At 43.8% G+C, this 26358-nt stretch overlaps 1 protein-coding gene and 1 long non-coding RNA gene across 2 annotated transcripts; both read right to left on the bottom strand.

Annotated features, from left to right (window-relative positions):
* Positions 1-291: 291 nt before the first annotated feature.
* Positions 292-17721, bottom strand: LOC308379171 (uncharacterized protein; the record flags this gene model as incomplete). The annotated part of the gene is made up of 18 exons (XM_080856229.1): positions 17713-17721; positions 16950-16976; positions 16147-16209; positions 15825-15926; positions 15259-15324; positions 14768-14821; positions 4878-4928; positions 4495-4545; positions 4345-4392; positions 3746-3787; positions 3418-3477; positions 3261-3329; positions 2696-2836; positions 2301-2357; positions 2135-2212; positions 1537-1608; positions 737-796; positions 292-326 (listed from the first exon to the last, which is right to left on the bottom strand). The coding sequence occupies exons 4-18, from the start codon at positions 15886-15888 to the stop codon at positions 292-294; spliced, it is 948 nt and encodes a 315-aa protein (XP_080712355.1). The 5' UTR covers positions 15889-15926; positions 16147-16209; positions 16950-16976; positions 17713-17721.
* Positions 17722-18183: 462 nt separating this feature from the next.
* LOC308378864 lies at positions 18184-24375 on the bottom strand. Its single transcript, XR_013968983.1, has 3 exons — positions 24207-24375; positions 19770-19829; positions 18184-18230 (listed from the first exon to the last, which is right to left on the bottom strand). It is a non-coding gene; the product is annotated as an uncharacterized lncRNA (long non-coding RNA).
* Between the last annotated feature and the right edge of the window lie 1983 nt (positions 24376-26358).

Genomic DNA, 26358 nt, shown 5'->3' with positions numbered 1-26358 from the left:
ATTAATACCCCTGTCATGACACCTTTGCAGAACAGAGCACTGCTGAGCAAGAAAGCCGTGGTGGAGATCTCACACTGATGCCCTTCGTGATCATTAGTTCACTATGTGAACACTGTTATCTTCTGACATGGCCCACAATAAAGGCAAAGGGTATTTTATAATATGATGCAGGCTTCAGGGTTTGAAAATGTGTGTTTGTTTATGAACAACGAGGAGTCAGACATTTGGGGTGAAAAAACTGTTTAGTGTTTCATGTGCAGAAATCATCAAACAGCAAACTTCATGACAAATTCAGCAAAGATACAGAGACAACGTGGCAGGGGACACTTAGGGAAAACACAAAAGGAGGGTGGTCAGAGAACAACAACGACATAGAGACGAACGAACATCAAACGAAAAAGATCACACACATCAACTCAGTTAGATGCACAGAAAGACATGAACAAACAGATTGACACAAACACAGAACACAAGGGGGAATCAACACAAATTCACTTCTTGATGCTGAGGCCTCTTCAATCAACCTATAGTCAGACAGACAGAGGATTGAAGAAACAGAGGGAAGTGTCAAACTAAATGAATGATAAACCTTTAAGTTGTTGCTGATCTTCCTAGCAGTTCAAATCATCTCATACATATCTTTTTTTACTGGGTGCCTTAGAAGACAGAAGGAGGACTACAACATAAAAGGTGTGTCAACTTATTTGATTTTAAATCCGGCAAAACTATCTCTCACCTTTGTAGCCGCCGTTGCCATAGTAGTTGTTCAAACCATACTTGCTCCCATCTTTGCCTCCTGTAGAAAAAAAAAAGAATAAAGGGCTTAGTTACGTCTTCATCTTGTGTTGTGAGTTTATACTATGACTATAGGATCCAGGACTAAACATCAAGGACAATCTAAGGGCTTAATTCAGTAGGAGACGGTAGTAACACATAAGGCCTGGACAATGTAGAACCTCACTGTTTCGGTACTCACCATAGCCACCCTGGCTGGCTGCAAGGGGTCCAGCATAGGCTGCAAAGGAACATACTCAGAATGAATGCTTTTCAATTGAGACACTCTAAACACTCCCAGGGTCTTAAGACAAACAAGATACATTACACATCTTTTCATTTCACCACTTTGCCTTGTTTGAAAAAGAAATCGAATTATCCTGGATTTGGGACTTAAATGGTAAAATGGGTGTTGAGTATGACAAAATGAGTGTGTGTGTGTGTGTCTGTGTCTTTGTCTGTGTGTGGAAGTGTATTTACCAGCTGGCTGAGATCCTCCATATCCTCGGCCATTACCTAGAACATGGCAGGATTTGTTACTGAGTGTGACACATATTGCAAGGCAGAGGACTAACTGACAGACAGGCAGAAGGACAGAGAGAGCGATAGAAAGGCAGACTGACGGACACCAACACTGATAGGTACACACACACACAGACACACACAGACACATACAGACACACACAGACACACACACAGACACACACACATAGACACACCACATAGACACACACACACAGACAGACACACATAGACTTGTACCAGTTTTGCATTTAGGTTTGGCCCCAGTCTGTGGTCCATTAGGCTGGGCACCGAGTGCTGCCCCAGCGTCTCCTTAGAGAGAGAGCAGGGGGAAGGAAGAGGCCCAGAGACACGGCACAAGCAAGATAGATGTCATTACAGCAAGCCTTACACGCAAACTCACCATCTATACATGCTTTCTCTCTCTTTCTCTCTCTCTCTCTCTCTCTCTCTCTCTCTCTCTTTCTCTTTCTCTCTCCCATACACACACACGGTCTCTTTCTCCCCTTCTCTGTCTGTCTCTCACACTCTGTCTCTATCTCTCTCACACACACACACACAACCACACACACAAACACACACACACACACACGCACGCACACACACACGCACACACGCACACACACACACACGCACACACACACACACACACACACACACACTGTGTCTTTCTCCCTCTCTCATCCTCTCTCACTCACAGACATCTGTGCACCATACACAGGGCACAAGCATACACCTCATAGTAAATTCAAAACACACAAAAACACACACGCACAAAAACACAGACCCTACCATACACACCTACTGAAAACTACATATAGCAAACCCACACACTTACCATATTTGCTGGCAGATTTGCCTGCATCAGCCCCCAGGCCGAGTTGCTGAGTAGCACCATATGGGTACCCACCATCACCTGCGGGATTCAGGAGTCATCTATTATCACCTTGACAGTAAAATAACATATACACACACACAAACTAAAGACACACACACACACTTACCCTCTAGACCAGCTGGGAAAAGTGGGGCGCCATTGTATGGAAGCTGACCGTAACCACCTGTTTGCGGGGAAAAAAGACACTCAGTTTTCACGGAGTGACCAACAGACCAACCTACAGTCAAACCATTCTGAAACACACACATGTACCTGTGGGAAAGACAGCAGGATGCTATTTTCAGGCTTTAAAGTAAGTGTCCTTAGGCACTGTGTACTTAATCCAAATAATTAACTTGAACTAGAACTGACTTTAAGGAAAATAATGTTAACTGTTGCATTTCATGTTCATGTTAATGATAGGACCCTGCTGTATAGCATAACCGTGTTTTATAATGTTTCCTTTCCTTCCTGTATATACACTCTATCAGACCAGCATGAGTGGAATAGTGCCCTACTTACCGAGGCTGGCATCAGGACTAAGTCCCAAAGGCACTGGGCCGGCTCCATACCCTCCAGACTTTGCGTCAACACCCAGCCCAGCTGCGACCACAGGCTGGCCCCCATAGGGCAGAGAACCAGCAGGCCCCAAACCAGCTCCACCTACAGGCAGACATAGATTAATTACAGGGGAATCAGCACAAAATATGGCAGATCGACTGGATGGACCCCTATTAACTGACACACATTCAAAGATATCGGTTTGCCTCATTGGCCAAATTCTGTGTTAAATGAAGAGGAGTTCAAAACTAAAAGCAACATGTGAAAAGTAAGCGATACAATTTTGGTAATGTGTCAATGAACAGACTGAAATACAAAATGTTGAATGCATACATTCTCTCCTAATCATTTTAACTAAGACACTATAACTGTTAAATATTTGTATGAAACTTGACAATGTTATTTTAATTAATGTTAAGTTGGGTCTTTTTGCGTATGCTGTATAATTAGTTGTATGCACATCCGCTCATCATTGCTGACAGGACTAATTATGCGTGATCATTTGGCCCCTGGTTGGGCCGTTTACCTGCTCCCTTCCCTGCTTTGCCTCCCATCCCAGCCCCATCGGCTAACTCTGCCGGGTAGCCACCAGCTCCTGTAACATAATTATAATCATCTCTGAATTATAATTATGCCTGTTAGCCTTTTACCCTCTGTCTAATGGAAAGTATGATGCTACTCACCATTGGCGTAAACATTACCATTGGCGTAGCCATTACCATTGGTGTAGCCATTAGCATAGCCTACAGACAGGAAAATTGGTGGGGGGGGTGTAAAGACATGGTTGTCAAACTCACAGTTCACCAGACGCATACACATCATACTGAAACTGACACCGTCACACTGTTTGTACAGCAGTGTGACCAGAAGTTGGAAAGTCTGAACAAGTGTCAGGTTTGTCAGAAGGTTTTTCTATCAGTTTAGCAGAGTGAAAGTAACAGACAAACAAACAGACAGACAGACAGAGAGAGAGAGAGAGAGAGAGAGAGAGAGAGCGAGAGATGGAAGTACCTGTAGTCAGAGGCTTGGTTCCTGCACCAACTCCTGCCATACCTGTGGGAGAAATGTGGGAGCCGTGTCACTCTGGGCAGCCTCAGGGGACTCTGTCCTTGACCCCCCCCCCCCCCCCCCCCCCCCCCCCCCCCCCCCCCCCCCCGCTGCCCCGTCCATCTCTTATCAGGAAGGACAGCTCGAGCAGGCTCCCCAGGCCTCCGCTGTCTGACTCTGCTGGGTCTTATGGGGACAGTGCAGCTGAGGCGTCATCTCCTCATAATTAACCTTTAATTATCTGTGCCCTAAATCATTCTTTAAACATCTGTCTTGCTCTCCTTCATGAAACACGCAGGAATGTTGGTTTAATCCTTCTAATTACATCCTGGATCAGTTAGAATAGGGTTTCAATCAGAGACATAATGACCTACTCATTCAGACCAAGCCATTAAAATCTATCAGTGATTGTGTTCTTTATATTCTGTACATGTTGTAAACTTCTGACATTTACAGAGAGATTTACTGTGTATGCTGCTGTGTATCTACACAAGACAGGAGCAGTTAGCGAGCAAAGAAGAGTCCTGCTGCTGAAAGACTGTAGGTAGATATAGAATACCAACCAAGACCCAAACCATCACCGAGGCCGGCTCCAGCATATCCTCCATAACCTGTGGGCACAGCAGAGAGAACAGTCAAGTAATACATACAAACAAGATATTGCTATGTTGGGAAGAGGGGTGGGGGTTGGGTGGTGGTGGGGGGGTCCTCACCGGCTTGCTTGCCTCCTCGGCCTCCCATGGGGTATCCACCCTGTCCCAGGCCTGCGTCAGTGGAGCAGCGAGTAATTAGCTCATCTCAAGCCACATTTGATTATAATAATGCTGATATAATTGACTTTTATAATATGAACTTATGAACTCCATGCGACTTCTATCACTCTACTGAAAGTTAATTTGGATACTTATCAACTCCTTCTCAATTCTAATTAATTAAGTAGTGTGAAAAATATGTTGCCACTACTGGGTCCTTTCAATGACCAAGGCCCAAACCAGCACCAACAAATGCAGCACAGGAAAGTTGATCAAGGCTTTTAGCTTTGATCTGTATGCTATTTCAGAGCCTTTTTTCACTCAACATCATATTCATTACATACCTGCATAGACATTGCCAGGACCTCCACCGTAGCCTGCACCAGGTCCATAGCCTGTGTGAAACGTACAGCCAACAAATAGTTAAACATTTAGGTCTGTTCATAACCAGTGCACTGCAATAATCAAGGAACTTGACAAACACTATGCAGTGGTCCATAGCCTGCAAGAAAGAATTAACATGCACATTAAAAGGATTTTGACCAGTTGCTGTAACACCATGCATGTTATATAGTACTGGTAGAACTAGCAGTGGGAAAATGGGAATCGTATTCAAAGAATTTCACTGACAAAACAATACAGGAGGAATGTTTGTGAAACATTCAATGTACTACTGTACTAAAAAGAAGTTGCCTGGAAAAAAGGATGTAAACACAATTAATGAGATGAGATGCTGCTGTTCTCTGAAAACGTCCCAAGATACCAGTAATAAACAAAGCTGTAAAACAAACACTGTCACACGATGTAGTAGCAAAAAAAGAAGGCGGTGCCTTCTGCAGAAGTGTTGCATTTATTTAATTGATTGCCACGTGCACACGGAGCTAGGTTCTCAGTTAAAACAAGCGTGTGCAACTCAACCTTTTCCCCAAAAATGTAAAGTCTTGTGTGTCTCCAAAATATGCCTTTAGATTTGATTTTGTGTGACTGTTGAGTTACACACGCACGTCCTAAGTCAGAAAAGGGGCAACCGAGGGTGACTGACATGCAGAAGAGCCTTAACGGCGTGGGACCACTCCATGAGGTTTGTTTACCAGTCTTCGAAGGTTTGGCCCCCTGCCCCTCAGGCCCTCCAGCTCCTGAACCACCAAGATCAACAGGAATCACTTTAACACCACCCAGTCAGTAGACTAGTAATACATATTGCTAATATTGCATATTGTAAACAATGAGCATTAAAAGGAAGGATGACTTTTTTCCATTTTCAAGACAAAAAGAAAAATAGAGACAGACAGAGAGAGATAGAGAGACAGAGAGAGAGAGAGAGAGAGAGAGAGAGGTGCACACACAAGTGGAGTGTGTTTACCATAGGGTTTGGCTCCCTGTCCATTGGAAACTGCTGGTCCAGGACCATATCCTAGATACCACAGTATGAGTTAAAATGAATTTAACACATTGTCCTTTACAGTATGAAAATATCTTCAATACACTCCCATAAAGCACAACCTACTGAAAAGTGCTCACAATAAATATGGCAATGCATTGCGTAAAAGAAAGAAAATGTCAATCAATGAGATATTCTGGTCTGACAACTTGATGATTACATAGAGGAAGTGCTATCTCGGTGTAGTAGGTCCCTTTTTGACACTCTGGGGCTAAAGCAACACTTCATGCCCTATCAGATTATTAATGATGGCCTGGGCCCACTGAAAACTGAGCTTAAATAAAGGGAGTCTGTCTTGGCGGATTGTGGATAAGGATTGTGTGCCAGTGCCTCAAAGAATGAAATATTAAGCAAAGAATTCCAAACCAGAGTATAGACACAGACAAGACTGTGCCTCTACGCCCCCGTCCAGTACATACTGCTTTTTCTACACTACATCTGTGGGATCAGTATACTCTATACTGTCACATTCTCAGTAATAATGTTAACCAGAATGATTTTTAGCCAAAGATAGGCAATGAAAATTCTCCACAAACATTTGATTTACTAATCATTGTCTGAGGATGAAAAAGTAGCAGTTACACATTCTGGCAAAAAGACAGTTTTGTGTTACCGTTGCTTATAGGTGCCTGTCCATTAGGAACAGCTGGTGCTGGCCCATATCCTACAAACCACAACAGTGATTATTGAATTTAAGGTTACTCAGCACTGAATAAATAACACTGGACTAAGGATAGTTCCAATTCCACAAAAGTTGTTAAAAAAAAGAATGAACATGCACATCAAAAGGAATCTGACCAGTTGCTGTAACACCATGCATGTAATATAGTACTGGTAGAACTAGCAGTGGGAAAATGGGAATCGTATTCAAAGAATTTCACTGACAAAACAATACAGATGGAATTTTTGTGGAAAATCCAATGTAGTGAACTAAATAGAAGTTGCCAGGAAAAAGGATTTAAATGCAATTAGTCTGAGTTGTTGTTCTCTGAAAACGTCCCAGGATACCAGTAATAAACAAAACACTCACACGACGTAACAGCAAAAAAAGAAGGCGGTGCCTTCTGCAGAAGTGTTGCATTTATTTAAAGTGTGATTGCCACGTGCACACGGAGCTAGGTTCTCAGTTAAAACAAGCGTGTGCAACTCAACCTTTTCCCCAAAAATGTAAAGTCTTGTGTGTCTCCAAAAGATGCCTTTAGATTTGATTTTGTGTGACTGTTGAGTTACACACGCACGTCCTAAGTCAGAAAAGGGGCAACCGAGGGTGACTGACATGCAGAAGAGCCTTAACGGCGTGGGACCACTCCATGAGGTTTGTTTACCAGTCTTCGAAGGTTTGGCCCCCTGCCCCTCAGGCCCTCCAGCTCCTGAACCACCAAGATCAACAGGAATCACTTTAACACCACCCAGTCAGTAGACTAGTAATACATATTGCTAATATTGCATATTGTAAACAATGAGCATTAAAAGGAAGGATGACTTTTTTCCATTTTCAAGACAAAAAGAAAAATAGAGACAGACAGAGAGAGAGAGAGAGAGAGAGAGATACATAGAGAGAGAGAGTGAGAGAGACAGAGACAGAGACAGAGACAGAGACAGAGACAGAGACAGAGACAGAGACAGAGAGAGAGAGGTGCACACACAAGTGGAGTGTGTTTACCATAAGGTTTGGCTCCCTGTCCATTGGAAACTGCTGGTCCAGGACCATATCCTAGATACCACAGTATGAGTTAAAATGAATTTAACACATTTTCCTTCACAGTATGAAAATATCTTCAATACACTCCCATAAAGCACAACCTACTGAAAAGTGCTCACAATAAATATGTCAATGCACTACATAAAGAAAGAAAGCCTAAAAATGTCAATCAGTGAGATATTCTGGTCTGACAACTTGATGATTACATAGAGGAAGTGCTATCTCGGTGTAGTAGGTCCCTTTTTGACACTCTGGGGCTAAAGCAACACTTCATGCCCTATCAGATTATTAATGATGGACTGGGCCCACTGAAAACTGAGCTTAAATAAAGGGAGTCTGTCTTGGCGGATTGTGTGCCAGTCCCTCAAAGAATGAAATATTTAGCAAAGAATCCCAAACCAGAGTATAGACACAGACAAGACTGTGCCTCTACGCCCCCGTCCAGTACATACTGCTTTTTCTACACTACATCTGTGGGATCAGTATACTCTTTACTGTCACATTCTCAGTAATAATGTTAACTTGAAAGTTTTTTAGCCAAAGACAGGCAATGAAAAAAATGAAAAAGTAGCAGTTACACATTCTGGCAAGATAGTTTTGTGTTACCGTTGCTTATAGGTGCCTGTCCATTAGGAACAGCTGGTGCTGGCCCATATCCTACAAACCACAACAGTGATTATTGAATATTAGTTTACTCAGCACTGAATAAATAACACTGGACTAAGGATAGTTCCAATTTTTCCACCGAATACCCCTTACGGGAGTAAAGGAAGGTGGGAACAGAGGAAAATTTGAAAAACGGTTTTATGCAGTTCTGTCAGACCAAAGATGAGCGCTGATTGGTTAGAGAGTAAGTTTACCATTGGCCTTAGGTCCCTGTCCATTGGCTGGTCCAACTCCTGGACCATAGCCTAGAAACCACAACAGTGATTATTGAATTTAAGGTTACTCAGTACTGAAAAAGGATAGTTCAAATTTTACACCCAAGACCCCTTACGGGTGTAAAGGAAGGTGCGAACAGGGGAAAATTAGAAAATGGTTTTATGCAGTTCTGTCAGACCAAAGATGAGCTCTGACTGGTTGGATAGTAAGTATACCATTGGCCTTAGGTCCCTGTCCATTGGCTGGTCCCACTCCTGGACCATAGCCTAGAAACAACAATACTAGTTATGGCATCTCTAATGGTGACAGCTTTAGTAAGAAACAAAGGTAGGGGTGGCTTAAGATTACCATTGTTTAAAGGTCCCTGTCCATTGGTGGGTCCTGCACCTGGGCCATACCCTAGAAATGCCAATACTGATTACCCAATTGTCAGCAGTTATCACTGATTTCAATGTGCATAGCAGTTCCTGTACTAAGCCTGAGTCAGACTACACCACCCTGAGTAGAACACACCACCCAAAGACAACAACCCATGGTTAATACACATCAAAATGCAGAGCTGAAACAGGTTCCATAATAAAAATTAGACAGTGAAGGACAGAAAAGTGGAAGTACGAGTCGGATTACCATTGCCTTTAGCTCCGTTTCCGTTGGAAACAGCCGGGCCTGGACCATATCCTGAGAGTTATTCAGTAAGGTTTGGTTAATTACTTACACTGAACACTCAGCTACACACTAGAAATTGTTTCGCTTAAAGCCACCATGCTGAACACAACCATTAACATGCCATAGCTACTAAAACAATGCACACTGTACGTATGTATAACTTGCTATGGGAAGAGAAAGGGCTCAAACTGTGGCTCCCTCACTGAATGATTGAAATTCAGTTACAATATGAACTGAGGAGGAACACTTGATAAAACTGTTTCTTACTGTAGGTAAGGTGTGAAGGAGTCAAAGTTTCAGCGAAAAAATAGGAGAGGGTAGCATATGGAGGAAACCTATCAAAGGCAGGGGCCTATTCAGGAAACAATGGTACATTATTTAATGCCCTTATTGAAAGGATAATTGACAAATTGCTTGTCTTTAGTTTGTTGTGATGAAACATCAACAGATTTCTATCCCATTGTGGTCAATAATTTGTAGGCCTGCCATTCCTTTTCCACCGAGTGGAATCGGTCGGATAGTTAGATCAGCGGGACACTGATTCACAGATGTCTTATCACAGTGTGAAAGAACAAGGGCATTAAATATTAGTACCTGTAGGCTACTAAATAATAGGTGCACTAGAGGAGGATTTTTGTTCTGTTGTGCAGTGGACAAAAACAAGTCCAGTAGCAAACGCAGCCATAAACAAAATCAGAGAAAGGACTAGATGAAGTTTGGTTTTACCATTGCCCTTCTGCCCCTTTTCAAAAGGCAAAGCACCTCCACCTCCATTACCTGGACACCACACACACACACACACACACACACACACACACACACACACACACACACACACACAAACACACATTATACATTTCATCAAAGGTCTCTTCGCACAAGATCATATATCTGAGGCCAATTCATTTCTCTGGTTAAACTTAAGTGTAAAGAAAAACAGTGACAGTGTTTTTGACCAGCTATACAACATCCACTTAGTTTTCACAAAGCAAAAAGATGAGAGCCCTAGGCCAAACTGAAAGACAGATCAAACGTGCATAGACAAACAGACAGACAAAAAGGCAGACAGAAGGACTGGGAACCACTGGTTCAACTTGGACAAACGCACACACTTAGGTGAACAGCAGTACAACCCACAGACATGACATAAGGATCTCTCCAAACAGCATGAAAAGAGCAGAAGATGGAGTGGAAGGAACAGAATTCACTTCCTGACACAAACATAAGGGAAATCTCATTCAACATGGAGATGTACACAAACAAGGTTAAATATCCCATGACACAAACTTCCTGTGCTCACGGATATAAACCACGGATGTGACACGACTCTTGAAGGAAAGCACAGTGAGGAACAAGAAACTGATTACCCTGATATGGTGGTAGAAACCCTCTGGTGTTTGATGAATCTGCTCCCTGACTTTTCCCTTCCTGTTGTCCAGGTACATGAGGACCCACACTCTTTCCCTCCAGAGGTTGGGAGCCCAGACTTTTTCCTACTTGAGCAGGTGTTGCATCTGACCAGATGCTTTTGCCGGCGACTTCAGGCAGGCCAGCAGCAGGACCAAGACTCTTAGCCTCAGCCACCTCAGGTACCATAGGAGCTGCGTCCAAAGGGGGATTGAACAAGGTGGCAGTTTTGCCCGCCTGTCCTGGTGTACCAGCTGCAGAGGCAAGACTTTCTCTGTCTTGTGCCTGCAGCATGCTATGACCCTGACTTCTGCCATCCAGCGCATGTGTCATGTCAGCATATTCAGGGCTTGTGTCATCAGATATGACTGATGCAGCAGGAGAACCCTCTTGTATTGGTGCTGCAACAGGGCCTCTGTAGCCCTTTTTGACACTGTAAGATGTCACTGAAGATGCTGATTTTGCTGAGGATGCTACAAAATCATAACTTTTACTTTTGTGCATTTGCACGCTAGAGGCAGAGAAGAAGCGTTTGCCATCTTGCTCAGGCAAACCAACAGACCCTATGCTTTTGGTTCCATCAGGTTCCTGAGAAACCGGACCTTGGCCCTGAGATGGAGAGATAATTGGATTTGGGTTTTTGGATCCCTGAGATGGTTTAGCACCATAGCCATAGCTTTTGGTTCCTTGTGGGAAAGGATTGGAAGGAGTAAGACTTCTTGTTCCTTGTAGTTGTGGAGTAGAAGAACCAATACTACGTGCTCCTTGAAGTTGTGAAGTGGCAAGAGCAAAACTTTTGGCGTCTTCAAGTCGTGGATTGGCAGAGCCAAGGGTTTTAGTTCCTTGTTGCTCCGGGGGTACACCGCCGGTCTTGGTTCCTTGAAGTTGTGAAGAGCCAAAACCAGAACGTTTGGATCCTTGGAGGAATGGATTGGCAGGACCAACATTTTTGGTTCCTTGTAGCTGAGTAGTGGCGGAACTAAGACTTTTAGTGGCCTGTTGCTGCTGAGAAAGATAACCTTGGCTTTTTGCCCCCTGCAATGAATGAGCTGCTGCATCAAGACTTTTGGTTCCCTGTTGTGAAGCAGCAGCATTAAGACCCACAGTCCCTCCTGTTATAATGACACTGCCAGCACCTCCTAAACTTCCAGCAGCTCTACCTGAAGGGTCACAAGATTATCACCACACATAAATGATACATTTAATTTAAAAGTGTATCAGGCAAAAAGCAGTAGCATAAATGAAAGCAGGAAATATCTAGCAAAAACAACTTAAACACTTTGGTAGCTAATGATCCATCTGACCAGGGTTCCCACTGTTCATAAAAAAACTCAAATTAATTTGTAATTTCTATGTTTCACAACTTGCAATTTCCATGACTATGTTTGAGTACATTCATTTTACAACTGCGTGCTTGCTAAAAGTTTACTTATTTGTGAGTAAAATAACATGATGAAATTACATGAGATATGTAACCTTACAACAGATGGAAAAACAGATGTTATAGTCTATGATATCAGTGACCATGGGAACCCTGTGTACCTTTAGGACATATCAATGACAGGGTGCAAGACAACACTGAGGAAAAGTTCTGGTAGATGCTGGCAGGCATAAGACAACTGATAGAGACACACTACCACACTACCAGGCAAGACAGAAAAGAGATCCTGTGTACCTTTAGGTACACAGATATAGAAGCAAGACAACAACTACAGGACATACCAATGACAGGGTGCAAGACAACACTGAGGAAAAGTACTGGTAGATGCTGGCAGGCATAAGACAACTGATAGAGACACACCACACTACACTACCACACTACCAGACAAGACAGACAAGAGATCCAAGTCAGACCTGCATCAAATTCAAATACAAATCATTAGATCATAATCTGAGTTAAAACGAATCAACTGGAGCTTTCCAACTTGGAGGAATTTGATTCATGTCTGACATTGGTACAGAGAGACAAAACACGGTTAAAATGTCTCAAGCCACAGGGCATCTCCCAGGCACACGGTGCATTTCTCTGACTCAACCGTGACACAGACTACTCCAAACAACTCTTAATGCAGACAACACTTGTGCAAAGCAGGCAACACAGGCACTATTAGGCTTTATATGTCAGTTCTTCAACGAATAGACATATGGGTTGACAGGACAGCAACCCTATGTTTTTATCACATCCATCAAGCACAATCACGTATGATGTAACGGTATCATTACCCGGTTCTGTCACCCTGGGTTTGTGGTTCTTGGTGACAGCACTGAATGCTCCACCCCTAAGAACTGGAACCAGACAAATCAAACTAGGCCATGGATGGAGCTTATCAGTCAAGCTTAGTGTGTGGAGAATAAGTCAACTAACTCAACACAAAACACCAGAGAGGTCTTCAGAACAACATGCATACAACAAAAACAAAAAGCAAAGCACACCATAATAATAAAACAGCATCATAAACAATAATTCAACCCTCAAAGTCTGACAAGCACATACAAACACATACTTAATTAGATACAATGTAGACTACAGTTCTGCTAGATGCCATTTTTGACAGGTCAGGATATAAAATCAAGCACCTACACCATAAAGAGCAGCCCCTATCTAGGTAAGGTAAATGCACTGCCCTGCGTGTATTATTTATAAATATCCGCACATAGTCAAAGCTGGGTAGAAATAAGATTTGGTTTGACTAGCAGTTGGGCAATTCTCAATTATATCAACTAATCTCACACTCTGATGATTCACTTGCCCTCCTGTGCTTAGCAGGGGCAAATACACACAGGGATTTCTGAGCAAAACCCACAATAAACAGTTAGAGCACACCTCAAATATATGGGAGATGGACATAGTAAGAGGCGTTTACCCGCTTTAGATGGCTTGGCGCCCTGTCCTGTGGGCGTGCCAGTTCCTCGACCATATCCTGAAGACCACAACACTGGTTAATCAACACCAGGAACCAAACTATCACTTTTATCGCTACCACTTACTAACCATTTACTACTATCAACATGAGTCTTATTTCACTAGATAATAAATATTTTAACCTGTGGCATAGGTGTTGGCAGATTCACATTATGTAGATCTTTTGAAAGCTGGCATCCAATTATAACGTAATTATCCCTTTGACCCCTGCAAATGTTTTTACATTGTTTTAAGTCTGACTGGTTCAACTTTTCAATCTGCCTTGAAAAATAACTGTCCTGACTATTTCATGCTGTTAGCATATGTGCTGCCACGTAGCAGCACAGTCATACAATCAGTGTTGTTCCTCCAATAGCATGGAGTAGCCGATGCTGGCCTGTTGCCATCATCACAGCCACACAGACAACACAGGTTAGAGCAGAGATTTCTGAACAACAGTGACAGACAGACATGGTAGTGTGGGTTTACCATTGCCTGTTGATCTCTGGCCACCAGAGACTCCAGCTCCTGGCAGGCTTCCTAAAGACCACAGCACTTGTTACAACAAAGTTTGTGTTTTAAAACACGTGTGATCGGCTCTGTGTGGTGCTCGGAACAACCACAGAGAAATGATCACACTCACATGCAAAGAGTAAATGCCCACAGAACAACACAGAATTCACACGAGAAGCTGTCACAGCGGGACAAGCTACAGTGGACACATATACACACAAACACAAAAGCGCACAGACAAATAGACAAACACTTCACTGACAAACATCCACATGCTGTTATGGCATCCACCATGGCTGGTGGATTAGACAGACACTGAATTAGAACACACAATTAGAGTTGAGAGCGCAATGACACACAAAGGGGCCACAAAACAGAACACACAAAACACAAAGCCACTCCAGTCCAAACCAATCCTCCAATTCGTACTTTCATAAAGTAGAGAATCCCATTCGCAAAACAATGCAAAACAATGCATAAGCCATTCAGTCCATACATGTATGTACTGAGTCAGACCTTGAAAAGGTCAAATCAGTCATAACTCTGTTGGAAACTATACAGGTTTCCAAAGACTGGATGTAAGCACGCTTTAGTTTCTCAGATTCTCCTGATGTTGAGCGCAAGAAGAAAGTATGGGGTGCCATGTTTGGAATGGAGTTGTAGAAATTAAAGGTTATTGACACACACAGAGACAGCGGTGACACACGGTGGTGGGATTTACCCGGTTTAGGGGCCTTAGAGCCCTGGCCAGTGGGATATCTCCCTCCTGCAGTGCCTACCAGTGGTAAATAGGGGTACTGTCACTAACAACCTTAAACAGCCTACAGTCCAAAGCACATTAGAAATAACAGTTTGAACAGATAAACACATGAAAGTTGAGTCTTGGAAAAACAGTGGTGAGATGTTTGGAGTTTTTTGGGTTATTTCACCAATTTTTCATTGCTCAAATCCCAAATGGGAAGAGAGTGCTGGCTCAGTGCTAGCTTTTAGTTCAGCACTTCTCACCATACCTTACTTAGGGATGCAAGACGTAGTACAGAGAGAGGAGACTATCAACAGCAGTATCTGCAGCAGTTAAGGCTATCTGTAATCCATGGGGTCATTTTCTATGACCAATACTTGTCCCAGTTGAAATGTAAGACAGTTCACGTTTAATGTGGGCTGCTACTGAGATGTGTGTAGACTGTGCAGTCTCAGCAAACATTGACTTACCACGGCCTGCTCCAGGATAGCTACCGTACCCAGCCCCAGGGTAAGCGCCCGGTCCAGCTCCATAACCTGACAGGGAGAAAAGGTACGCTAAGGTTAACAGAGATACAGATATACAAACACATGTTTACAAGGGAGAGGCAACATACACTGACAGGCTTCAATAGAATACACATACACACAGAAGACAAACTAACATATAGACATGCAAACACATTGAGGTACACACCCTCAGCAAGGTAAATTAAATGCAATCTATTTGCTGTGAAATGACAGCATAAATCATTTATGTGCTTTAATCACACTGGATCGGCGTCATCACACCCCAAGGTCACAGTTTGATTGGTTAGAGGAGATGCAATCTGTTACACTCTCATCCTTCGGGACGCCTGGGTGAATTTCAAGGTTGATTAGATTTCTCTCTTATACCCCCATCAGCCCCCCATTCCCACAGTGTACACATAGACACCATATGAAACAGACCAACTAGCCAGTCTAGAATCCATCGTCTCTGCGATAGCCTGAGTTTTTGCAGGGTTAGTCATAGCAGCACCCAACATTCCTCTCACCTCTAGCTGCCTGTTTCCCCACTCCTAGTCCGGCTCCCAGTCCATTGCCTACACCAAGGCCCATCCCTGCTCCTGCTCCCAGCCCTGCTCCAAGACCTGCTCCTGCAGTCAAAGGGAGGATCGGATCAAGTCAATAGATACTAACATAGGAACTTTGACAGTTAGTTCAGCGGGGTCCAGAGCCAAGTAACTTCTCATGAATAAATGAAAAAAAATACATCAATTGCGTGAATTAAATATTATTAACGAATGAATAAATGACACCATTGACTTATTTACTTATGCTCTCATTCCTTAACCCATCTGCTGTATGAAGCATTACCTGGCCCATAGCCTCCTTGCTTCAGGCCTCCTCGACCTCCATTACCTAAGGGTCTGTATCCTCCTGGTCACGTGAATAGACACACACACACACACACACACACACACACACACACACACACACACACACACACACACACACACACACGCACACACGCACACGCGCGTGCACACATACAAAGAGGCATACAGAAAGCAAACATGTCAAACCAAACAAAAATCCATTGCTAACATACTAAACACACACATTCTTGGCAATCGGCACTTGGTGCCAAAATAAATAATCTGAACCTCCATTGCAAACACGTTAAATAAACCTGGAGACATGCAACGCAGACAAATATACGTGTAGTGGAACATACATGCCAATCTCACACAGAAAAATAAATATTCCCATGCAACCCCATGAATGGCTATCGCATATGATGGAGAGCCCTATAATGTGCTGAGTCTATGCTCAACCGAGCATGGAGGTGCCAAACGTGTTCATCCTGTACAGCGTATGCAAAGACAACACATCAGCTAGAAATAACCTGTGGATCCCTTGACCCTTATCTGGTTTGTTTGGCTTCATAAAAGTTTGTCAAACTACATATAATATAGTATATCTGTGCCAGAAATATTTTAGTAAAACAGCTCAATCGAGCATAAGTGCAAGACAAAAGCAATTCTGTATCTTGAAAGCCTGTACTTTTCTATGTCTATTATTAATCAGCTGATAAAATGTTAAAGATGTATGATGGATATGGGTGTAAAACCTTAAATGCATTCGGTCCTGAAAACACTTGTATCAGAGTCACTCACCTGCACCAAGGGCAGCACTTGGATAAGCTGTTTTAGGGAAGAAACATTGGACTGTCAGATATTATTCACAGAATACTAGATCATGTGCCTGTGTGTGTGTGAGATGAAATGTGCACACACACACACACACGCACACGCACACGCACACACACAGACACAGACACAGACACAGACACACACACACACACACACACACACACACACACGCACACGCACACGCACACGCACACGCACACGCACACGCACACACACACACACACACAAACAGAGGCATACATAATGCAAACAACCAAATGCACAGGCACACACACACACACACACACACACACACACACACACACACACACACACACACACACGCACACACACACAATTCTAGAACATCACACGGAAAAGTAATAAAGTAGGAGCTGGGAGCTTGTGTTGTGTCACATGACATTTAAGAGCACATTAAATGACTTGGGAGGATGAAATATGGCCAACACTGCAGCAGGTGCGGCTGATCTGCACTCTGTGACAAGGACACATTCCATCACTGTCACCGGCAGCTAACAGAGCAGGTCGGCTATTTCCAGGGACGCAGCTTCATTAGGCTGGGGTTATTTCATGCCACGGACGCACATTTAAATATTCATTACTATTCTGGATAGATAACAGGGATGCTGTAGGGATAGCTTGAGGTGAGTGAGGTTAGTTGAGCTGAACTATTCTTGTGAATTTTTATATAATATTATTTTGGAATAAACTCTAAAACTCTACTTACCACCTGCATTTGGAGCGCCCCCATAGCCACCACGCCCTAGCATACAAACAGGTTAGACACACAATATCCATAAAACAACAAAGCTGTAACACTGCATAGTACTCTGGAACAGAATAGAAGGTGTGTCACTGCTGACTGCATACTAACTGTACTGGGGGGTTGATTAGGTCTACTGAAGAAATCAGTTGTTATTTTAATTTAATGAACAAAAATGAAGAAACTAAATGAAATGAAAAAAAGAAGCAGTAAAAATGCAAAAAAAAAACGTAGTTAATCTGTCAGGTCAGTTCATCATACTGTGTAAGATTGTGTAAGACAGAATTCCACTTTACCCACTATCTTACACACACACACACACACACACACACACACACACACACACACACACACACACACACACACACACACACACACACACACACACACACACACACACAAACACACAGGAGCAAAATGTGATTGCACTATACCTCTTGGCATCAGTCTTCCCAAGGCTCCAGTCTGAGGTCTGCTTATGCCTGAGAAAGAAAAATAGTGCAGAGTTGACATATTCTTTCTCACTCCCTGCCCACAGAGACAATAACCTATTTACCTTACATTCCTCAAGGGCTTACAACTTCGTCAAATTACCAATAGACACAAGCATGTTGAGAACCACTAGATGCCCAAAATGATTTAACGATGCTAAAAATGTTTTTGTACTTAGCCGAAGAGAGCTTCTGTTTTTGACCACCTAGCTGTGTGCCAATGCCAAGTGGACTGCAGGCTGATTTAACTGTTTCATAGTATTAATGTAAGAAATGCTACAAAAGGTGAAAATGTGGAGACGCAAAAGTTTTCTGTATGTATACTGTAGCCTGGTATTGCCAATGTGGCTGTGCAGATTAAACATCTTTGGTCCAGATGTAGGTCTCTGCCATTGCGTTCAACAATTAGGTGAGTTATGGGATGCCGTTTCATCCCAACTCTGGGCTTCGGAACAGACGCTCATTGATGAGTAGGGAATGACGACTGAAGTGGGCACACTGTGAGGACAGTGAAGTGCTGCTCTAGCAGTGAGTTGTCAAATTTTGACCACCGCTGCCACCTCCTGGTCTCAGACTTTGATTCTAACCAACAACGGAAGATATAAAATGCATCTTTGGCAGAGTGCATGCTAAAGCGTCACTGATTGGGAAACTATCCACTAGGCGCAAAGCCTCAAGGTGTTTCCCTCAATATAATTCAGCCATAGGGAATCTAACACGTTGATGCTGGAAAAGTATAGCAAAATTAGAAATAAACTTTCTTTAGAATCTGGTAGTTAAACGGGGGCATTACATGTTGTCTTGTTTACATGCACCTAAACACACCTGTCACTGTATTAGTTTTGGTTGGTATAATTTGAACTGAGGGGCCACTTTAAGGCAGCCTAATAACACAGGTTCTTTATCTATTATACCTGTAATATTGCATGCATTAAGACCCTGAGGCCTGGACAGTGGTCACTGGTAGCAGATATTTAGATAGATAGACTTGCAGTTGACTCCGATCTTGACAGTAACGTCCTAGTTTTGCCTAAGGCTAATCTGGTTAACAGGCAGTAGAAACGGACATCAGTCTAAACCCTGTATGGAACTAATAATGACAAAAAGCCACACAGACTGAAAAAACACCATGAAAGTGGCAGAAGCATAATAAACATTAAAATACAATTCAACTGAACTCAACTTTCTTATGACATTACACTGACAATTTGCTTCAGAAACAGCTTTTACGGTTATCCAGGCTAGTTGCATGAGCCTCTGGATCAGGCCTGAATATGTTGGTACTGTGGTACTCTTAACGTTGCCCTCATGGGTTTGTTCATTTTTTCACATTTTCGCTAAACTCGTACCAAGCAAAATTACTTTATTACAGTATTAACACATAGCAGTACTTCTATATTTTTAAAAGCATTACAATATATGTTTTTTATGTGTATATGCATACCGGTATGTGTAAGATGTCGTAGCCTTTTTAAATGCTTGTGTCTTCTTGACCTCGGTTCCTAGCTTAATGTAGCAAAACATACTTACTTTTTTGCAAGGTGTGCTGTACCAGCCAGAGGACCAGAGAGGTCTGCAGGAGAGCCCGTCCTAACATGGTGGTCAACAGACAGGCGAGACAGAGGGATGGATGGTGAGACAGGGAAACGCAGACAAACAGACCAGACTCGGGGACGACGAAGAGAGTAAGACAGTGAGAGAGAGAGATGAGCTAGCTGGACAGAGATGCCACTTAACTGGAGATCCCGGGACTCTGCCCATCCTTTAAATATGGTCTATGATCCCATGCCCTACCCCCGGACAGCCCTGCCCTCTCCCCACAGTAACTGGGCACCCACCCATGGCCCAACACCTGCCCATTACGACCCCCCCACCCCCCACCACCAACACTAGCCATCCCCCGATCACCCCCACCCCATCCTGTCTCTTTCTCCCACTCACCAGTAAAAAGCATGTAGCAGAACCTATACCTCAACCACACAGACTGTGCCCACACTGCTCCAGGGAGAGCAGAAAGCTTTAAGTATTAACATGGCCCTGAGAGTGAGAGAAAGAGCAGTGCAATGCTGCTGAGGAACATTCACCAGTCAGGGCAAACAGAACGGCAGGACTGGGAGAAAATTGATGGATGGCACACATAACAGAAGCAGCCAAATGTAAAAAAAAAAATCTAAAAGATATGAGGACCTAAGAAGAGTATTTCAGGGGGCATTTTTGTCAGAGGGGTGCGTACTGTGTTTGAAGTGGGGACAAAAATCTTGCATAGAGGGTCACTTCGGGCAAAGAGAGGCAGTGGCCAACTTTTCCTAATGCACAACTGAAAAAAAAAGAAAGAGATGATCCCCCTCCGGACAAAGTCCTCAGTGACCCTGTGCTTTCACCCGCCCCATCAACTCCTCCTCAGACAGGGTAACACACCCACGCCATGACCTCAGTGTCTCGATTTATAGCAGAAAAGGAAACACGTTAGTGAATGTGTGTTCTGGCTAGGCATGAGATTTGCCACTTTTCTGAGAGGAAATGTACAAGTTTCTCTTCCTCGGCGCTACTGCTTGTGCCTTTGTGTACCACCTGGCTTTCATCCAGCCTTATTCAACTTCACCATGCCCCAAGGCTTTGTCAGATGTGACCTACTGCATATTGGAGAGTTTGGATAAGCGTTGCTCTGGATCTACCAGGCTTTAAAATATGCATCCTTAAATGACTCCATGAAAGCACATGGTGCTATATGCAGTGTTTGCCCTACGTCTGTCTGTCAAGCTGTGTGGCACTGCAGCCTTTTGTGATTCCTGGCAGAAAATTAGTTAGTGGTTGATGTTTGGGCTCTGGCTCATTGGGCATTGTATAGGTACAAGTCAGGTGAGCATCGGTCTGGTAGACTCCAGGAGTTCAACACCTGAGGTGCAGATGACACCCACGGTTGTTTGTGAATTCAAAGAGAAAAGGGGTCTTAACTAAGGACTTTCTTATGACCTCAAATGTTTAGACACACAGACAATACCTTCTCTATGTACAACGATGGAAACTTCCCCATAGATGAGAGCTAGAGAGCACAGGCCTTAGGGAGAGAGAACAGCCACTGCCTTAGGATGTGGAGAACCAGCCATCCACATTAAACAACAGTAAAAGTTTGCCATCCACCAATTAGCAGTCCTTGGTTCAGAACTCAATGCAATGACTTCATATTTGTCCAGCAATGGGATGGGGCATTTTTCAACACCACATGCTGTTTGTATCTGTTTTTAGGGGTTCTGCTTGTTTATTATTATTCTTTTTTTTCCGCCTGGGAAATGAATGCCTCGTTGACAAACTCAATAACAGGTTGTATAACCTGCTGCCTGGGTTCTTCGGTTTTGTTTGGATCACAATGAGCGAGTGCTTATTGGTCAGGTAGCAGAAAGTTCTTACCACACCTCTTTAAAAAAGAGGAATGCTTCATGCTCTCTTGGACCATTCAGCATCTATCTATCCATTTGACACCAATCAGTGTTATCATCAACGGGTGTTACAGTGAATATACAGTATGTGTGTGTGTGTGTTTTGCATGCACTCCCCTCTTTGTTTGTTAACAGGAAAGAGTGTGATGAAGATGTCAGGCAGCTACATAAACGTGTCTGCATAGGGTGGTGCGCTCTCTCTCTCTCTCTCTCTCTCTCTCATTCTCTCTCTCTCTCATTCTCTCTATCTCTCTCTCTCTCTCTCTCATTCTCTCTCATTCTCTCTCATTCTCTCTCTCTCTCTCTCTCTCTCTCTCTCTTTCTCTCTTTCTCTCTCTCTCTCTCTCTGCCTGTTTCTGTTTCTCCACTTTCACTGCATTGGTCTCTACATGCCTCTCTCTGGTAAATATTCTCATTACTTATCATGCTGAACTACATTAAAAAGATATTAAATGTTCCAGTTATTGTCTTCTGTCATCATGAATTTCATCATGTAAAAATAAATAGATGTAACACTGGAGAAAAGAGACAAAAACTAAGAAAACACTGGATGACTAAGGGGTGCAGACATCTGGATGCTCCATTTATGAGAATCCCTGACCTGCTACAGACACCATCCTGAGAAGGGTGGCAGGATTAGAACAAAGCACACTCAAAGATTTTATTAGCTGATACCTGCTGCTACGACAAGTAAGGAATAGATGCGTCATCCCCAAACATATACATGCATGGACACACACACACACACACACACCGTCTGTAGGAAACACTGAGGTATAGTGCCTGGACCTTTGACTGTATTCCACCACAGAGGTGGTCGGGGTAAACAATCTTTCTACTAGACCACCTTCTGTGAATGTGCTATTGTATATACATGTGTGTGGTGTATGTGTGTGTGTGTGTGTGTGTGTGAGTGTGTGTGTGTGTGTGGATGTTAGTGTTTGGGTTTGTTTAATTGACACATTATTGGTGAAGTGTCCTACAATCATCCCACCCAGCTCTTGAGGGTTCACCCTGCACTCCAAGTTGGTGCGCCTCTGGCCTCACGCCAGCAGATGGCACTGTGGTGGACTCGAGAGATTTTTGCGAAACTGCACTCGTGTGTTTAGGCCCTCCATTTGTTATTGTGGCACCACTGGTGGTTTCATGCAATCCGTGTACACGCTGTATTAGACTAGGAAGTCATCGGAGGGTGTCAGGTTGGTAGTGTTTTGCTCTGCAGAGTGTTGCAACAATATGGGTAAGGGTAAACCACAGCAACAACTTCTCACTCCTCTTGTCCGTCTGCTCCTTTTCCTCCCTCTTCCTCTTCCTCTCCCTTTCTCTCTCTCTCTCTCACACACTCTCTCTCTCTCTCTTTCTCCCTCTCTTTCTCTCTCTCCTTTCTTATTCATATTTGGACTATTCAGGCTGAGTGGTTTAAACTGACAATCTTCACACATCGGTACGATGGAGGGCCCCACTGGTTTCCAGACCTAACTGTGACAGTTACAGCAGCAGCACATCGGTGTTAGATCTTTGCTGACTGTGTAGGCTAGTGTATAGGTTGTTGCTGGATGTTACATGAATGTAAACTACAGTTGCCAGTTAATATGCATTCCTATTAAGTATTCCCTTGAGAGTCTATGAAAAATGAAGCAACTTTACTCATAATATGATGAAATGGTGATTCTACACCAGGGTTAACAGGCACACAGAGGTAATCTGGGCCAAAGTGTATGTTTCCAAAGAAGTCCCAGTGGAAGACTAGATACTCAACTCTACATGAGGGGGTCTACCAGATTCAAAGCCTTGCCAAATCCAGCTCTCCCTTTAAAATAAACTACCTGGAGAGGACATTCACTAAGTAGATAGAAAACAGGGACATAAAGAGAGAAAGCGAGAGAGAGAGAGAGAGAGAGAGAGAAAGAGAGAAAGCGAGAGAGAGAGAGAGAGAGAGAGAGAGAAAGAGAGAGAATGGGTGAATAACACTCAGACATAAATGAGACAGAAATTACTGCTTGGTCGAGTTCATATTGAAACAATATGTCAGTGGGTTGGGCCAGGGCGGTGATGTATGGCAAAAAACGCTGACGGGGTCAGATCAGCCAGAGGAGTGGGTTCGACCCATTACAGCCTGAAACTGCCGCATTTATCATGGAGGCAGCACTTAGTCAGTGTCACCAATCAGCCCAGTGGTCCCGGCCCCAGTGCTTCCCTCCGCTATCACTCGACCCCCCACTCCTGGCCCTCGCTGGAGCTTTTACAAGGCACATCTGGGTGGAAGGGAAGGAATGAATGTGAGGTCACAGACTGTAGTTGGCATATGTATTGGGCCTTGATGCTATGGGGGACCATTTTACCAGAGGGGATGAGTAACATTTGAAGAGAGGGCTCCAACTGTAGGTCAAGGGAACATATGAGGAAGGGTGTGTGCAAAGCATGACCGAGTGTGTGCTTGTGCGCATGGGGTTTGTGTCTAATGTATGTGTGTGTGTATGCGTGTGCTGGTGTGTGTGTGTCTAATGTATGTGTGTGTGTGTATGCAGACCTTATGACAGTAAATGGAAGATTCCCCTCCACGGTTCCATCCCCTCTTGTCCTCTCTCACCCTCAGCCTCCGTCTCCCGCTGGCTCAGTCAGACAGTGACAATATTGATGGTTGGTTCTTCCACAGCGTCGGTTTGCTTAGGCGTCTACAGTCACGGACAACGCCAAAAACAGGGGCAAAGTCCCTGTCCAACACAGACACAAAGAAAATACCCGGAAACTGAAAGAGGAAAAGGAGAGAGGAAAAGCAAATGTTACCATACAGTGTATCTTACACCTTCTCTCATTCTAGAGAACAGTCACACCAAGTAAGACAGATTTTGTTCCACTGGCATTTGAGTAAGCAGCAAGAGCTCTTGCTAACAGAGAATGCATCTGCGGTAATAAATGGTTTGCACAAAGACAGAACTGTGATTTGATCTAGGTCGAGATGAACCAGAAGGGTATCCATGGCCTGCTCTTTTGCATATGTTAGTCCCCTCCTTACCGTCATCTCTTTCGCACTTTCACATCGACATCATCATTCTGCTTCTCTTTTTCTCCCTCCTAGTCACTCCACTCAAATGTCCATCCAGTTTCAGAGGGTTCCGTTTTGAAGAATTTCACATTAAAGTGTTTCTGCACAAAGCGTCTCTATTCTGTGATCACTGTCACCCCATATCACCCCTCATCGGCCTCTTGTTTTTCCTCTTCGACAACATCGAGACTAGAGAAAGGTCAACACTTTTATGTTTTTTTTACTCTCACTCACTCTGCACTTCTCACTTTTCCTTGTCATTTATGCATTTTCATTTGTTTGCCTATCTCTGTGTGTGTATATGTCTTTCGGCCTCTACTTCACTTGCAAGAAAAGAGGACCTTGTGTTGTCAAAAACAGTGTGCTGGAATCATGTTTTGGTTGGGCTCTGGTACACTTGAACACAGACTTTCCTCTGCTAGACTCCCTCATCAAATGGTCGGTAAATTTAACACAATGAGGGAGTTGTACTATGACACTGCGGGGGTAAGAGGGAGGGAGCGAGAGAGAGAGAGAGAGCGAGAGAGAGAGAGAGAGAGAAAGAACTGCAATTGCTAAACTGCACCTTTGCCTATTATTCATGCCCATATTTCCACTTGACATGTCAACTCCATGGGAACAACACCTGGCTGTGATGTGTAAAAAATATTTCACAACATGGCCTGAATAACATAGAGCTGGACAGAGAGGCAGCAGGACAGCCAAGGGTAAAACACAGTGTGAACTACTGGGTGGGAACAGGCTAAGCACCCTCGAACAGAGAAAGAATAACACAAACCAGAGAAAGATTGCCTCATCAATTAGCTGCAATGGATTGTAGTTTATATTATTCAGTCAGGGCCTGGACCCAATTGTGACAGGGCTCCAGTAGAGCGGCACGCAGCCAGCAGGGGAGAGTCTGGCATGGCCTCTTTTGACCCCTTGCCCAAGACACAGTGCCTGACGCCAGGGCAGTTCCATGCCAGTCCAGTGTGCTTCTGTGTTGCCATATTCAAGGGGTTTGGAGTGAGCTCTGTGTATGTGTGTCGAGTGTGCGTTCACGTGTGTGTGTGTGTGTGTGTGTGTGCGCGCGTGTGTGAGTGTGTGTATGTGTGTGTGCCCGCGTGTGTGCGTGTGTGCGTTTATGTGTTTGTGTATGTGCGTGTATGTGTGTGCGCGCATGCGTGTGTGTGTGTGTGTGCGTGCGTGTGTGTGTGTGTGCGCGCATGCATGTGTGTGTGTGTGTGCGCCGTGTGTGTGTCTGTGTGTGTCTGTGTGTGTGTGCGCCGTGTCTGTGTGTGTGTGTTTTTTTTGTGTGTGTGTGTGTGTGCGCGTACATGCTTGTGTGTGTGTGCGTGCATGCGTGCATGTGTGTGTGTGTGCATGTGTGTGCGTGTGTGTGGGAGTGGTAAATGCAGACTTTGTTGAGGCGCGTGCCCATTCTGCTTGTGCATATGCACACTTGCGTTGTGTTGAGTCTATGTCTCAGCTAAGTTACACAGAACTGTGCCAGGGTTTACAAAAGCAGGTGTACTAGGACACGCAAGTGAGCAGATTTTGTGGCATTTGTCAAGGCATGAAAATGCCAGTTTCGTGGCAATAAAAGACTTAAAACAGTTGGTGAGGGGAGAGGGAATTTATATAGGATGAGTAAATG

This window comes from Sprattus sprattus (assembly GCF_963457725.1).
Source record: "Sprattus sprattus genome assembly, chromosome: 18".
NCBI classification, from domain to species: Eukaryota; Metazoa; Chordata; class Actinopteri; order Clupeiformes; family Clupeidae; genus Sprattus; species Sprattus sprattus.
The sequence above is the reverse complement of the archived record's forward strand: the minus strand, read 5'-3'. Positions and strand labels throughout refer to the sequence as shown.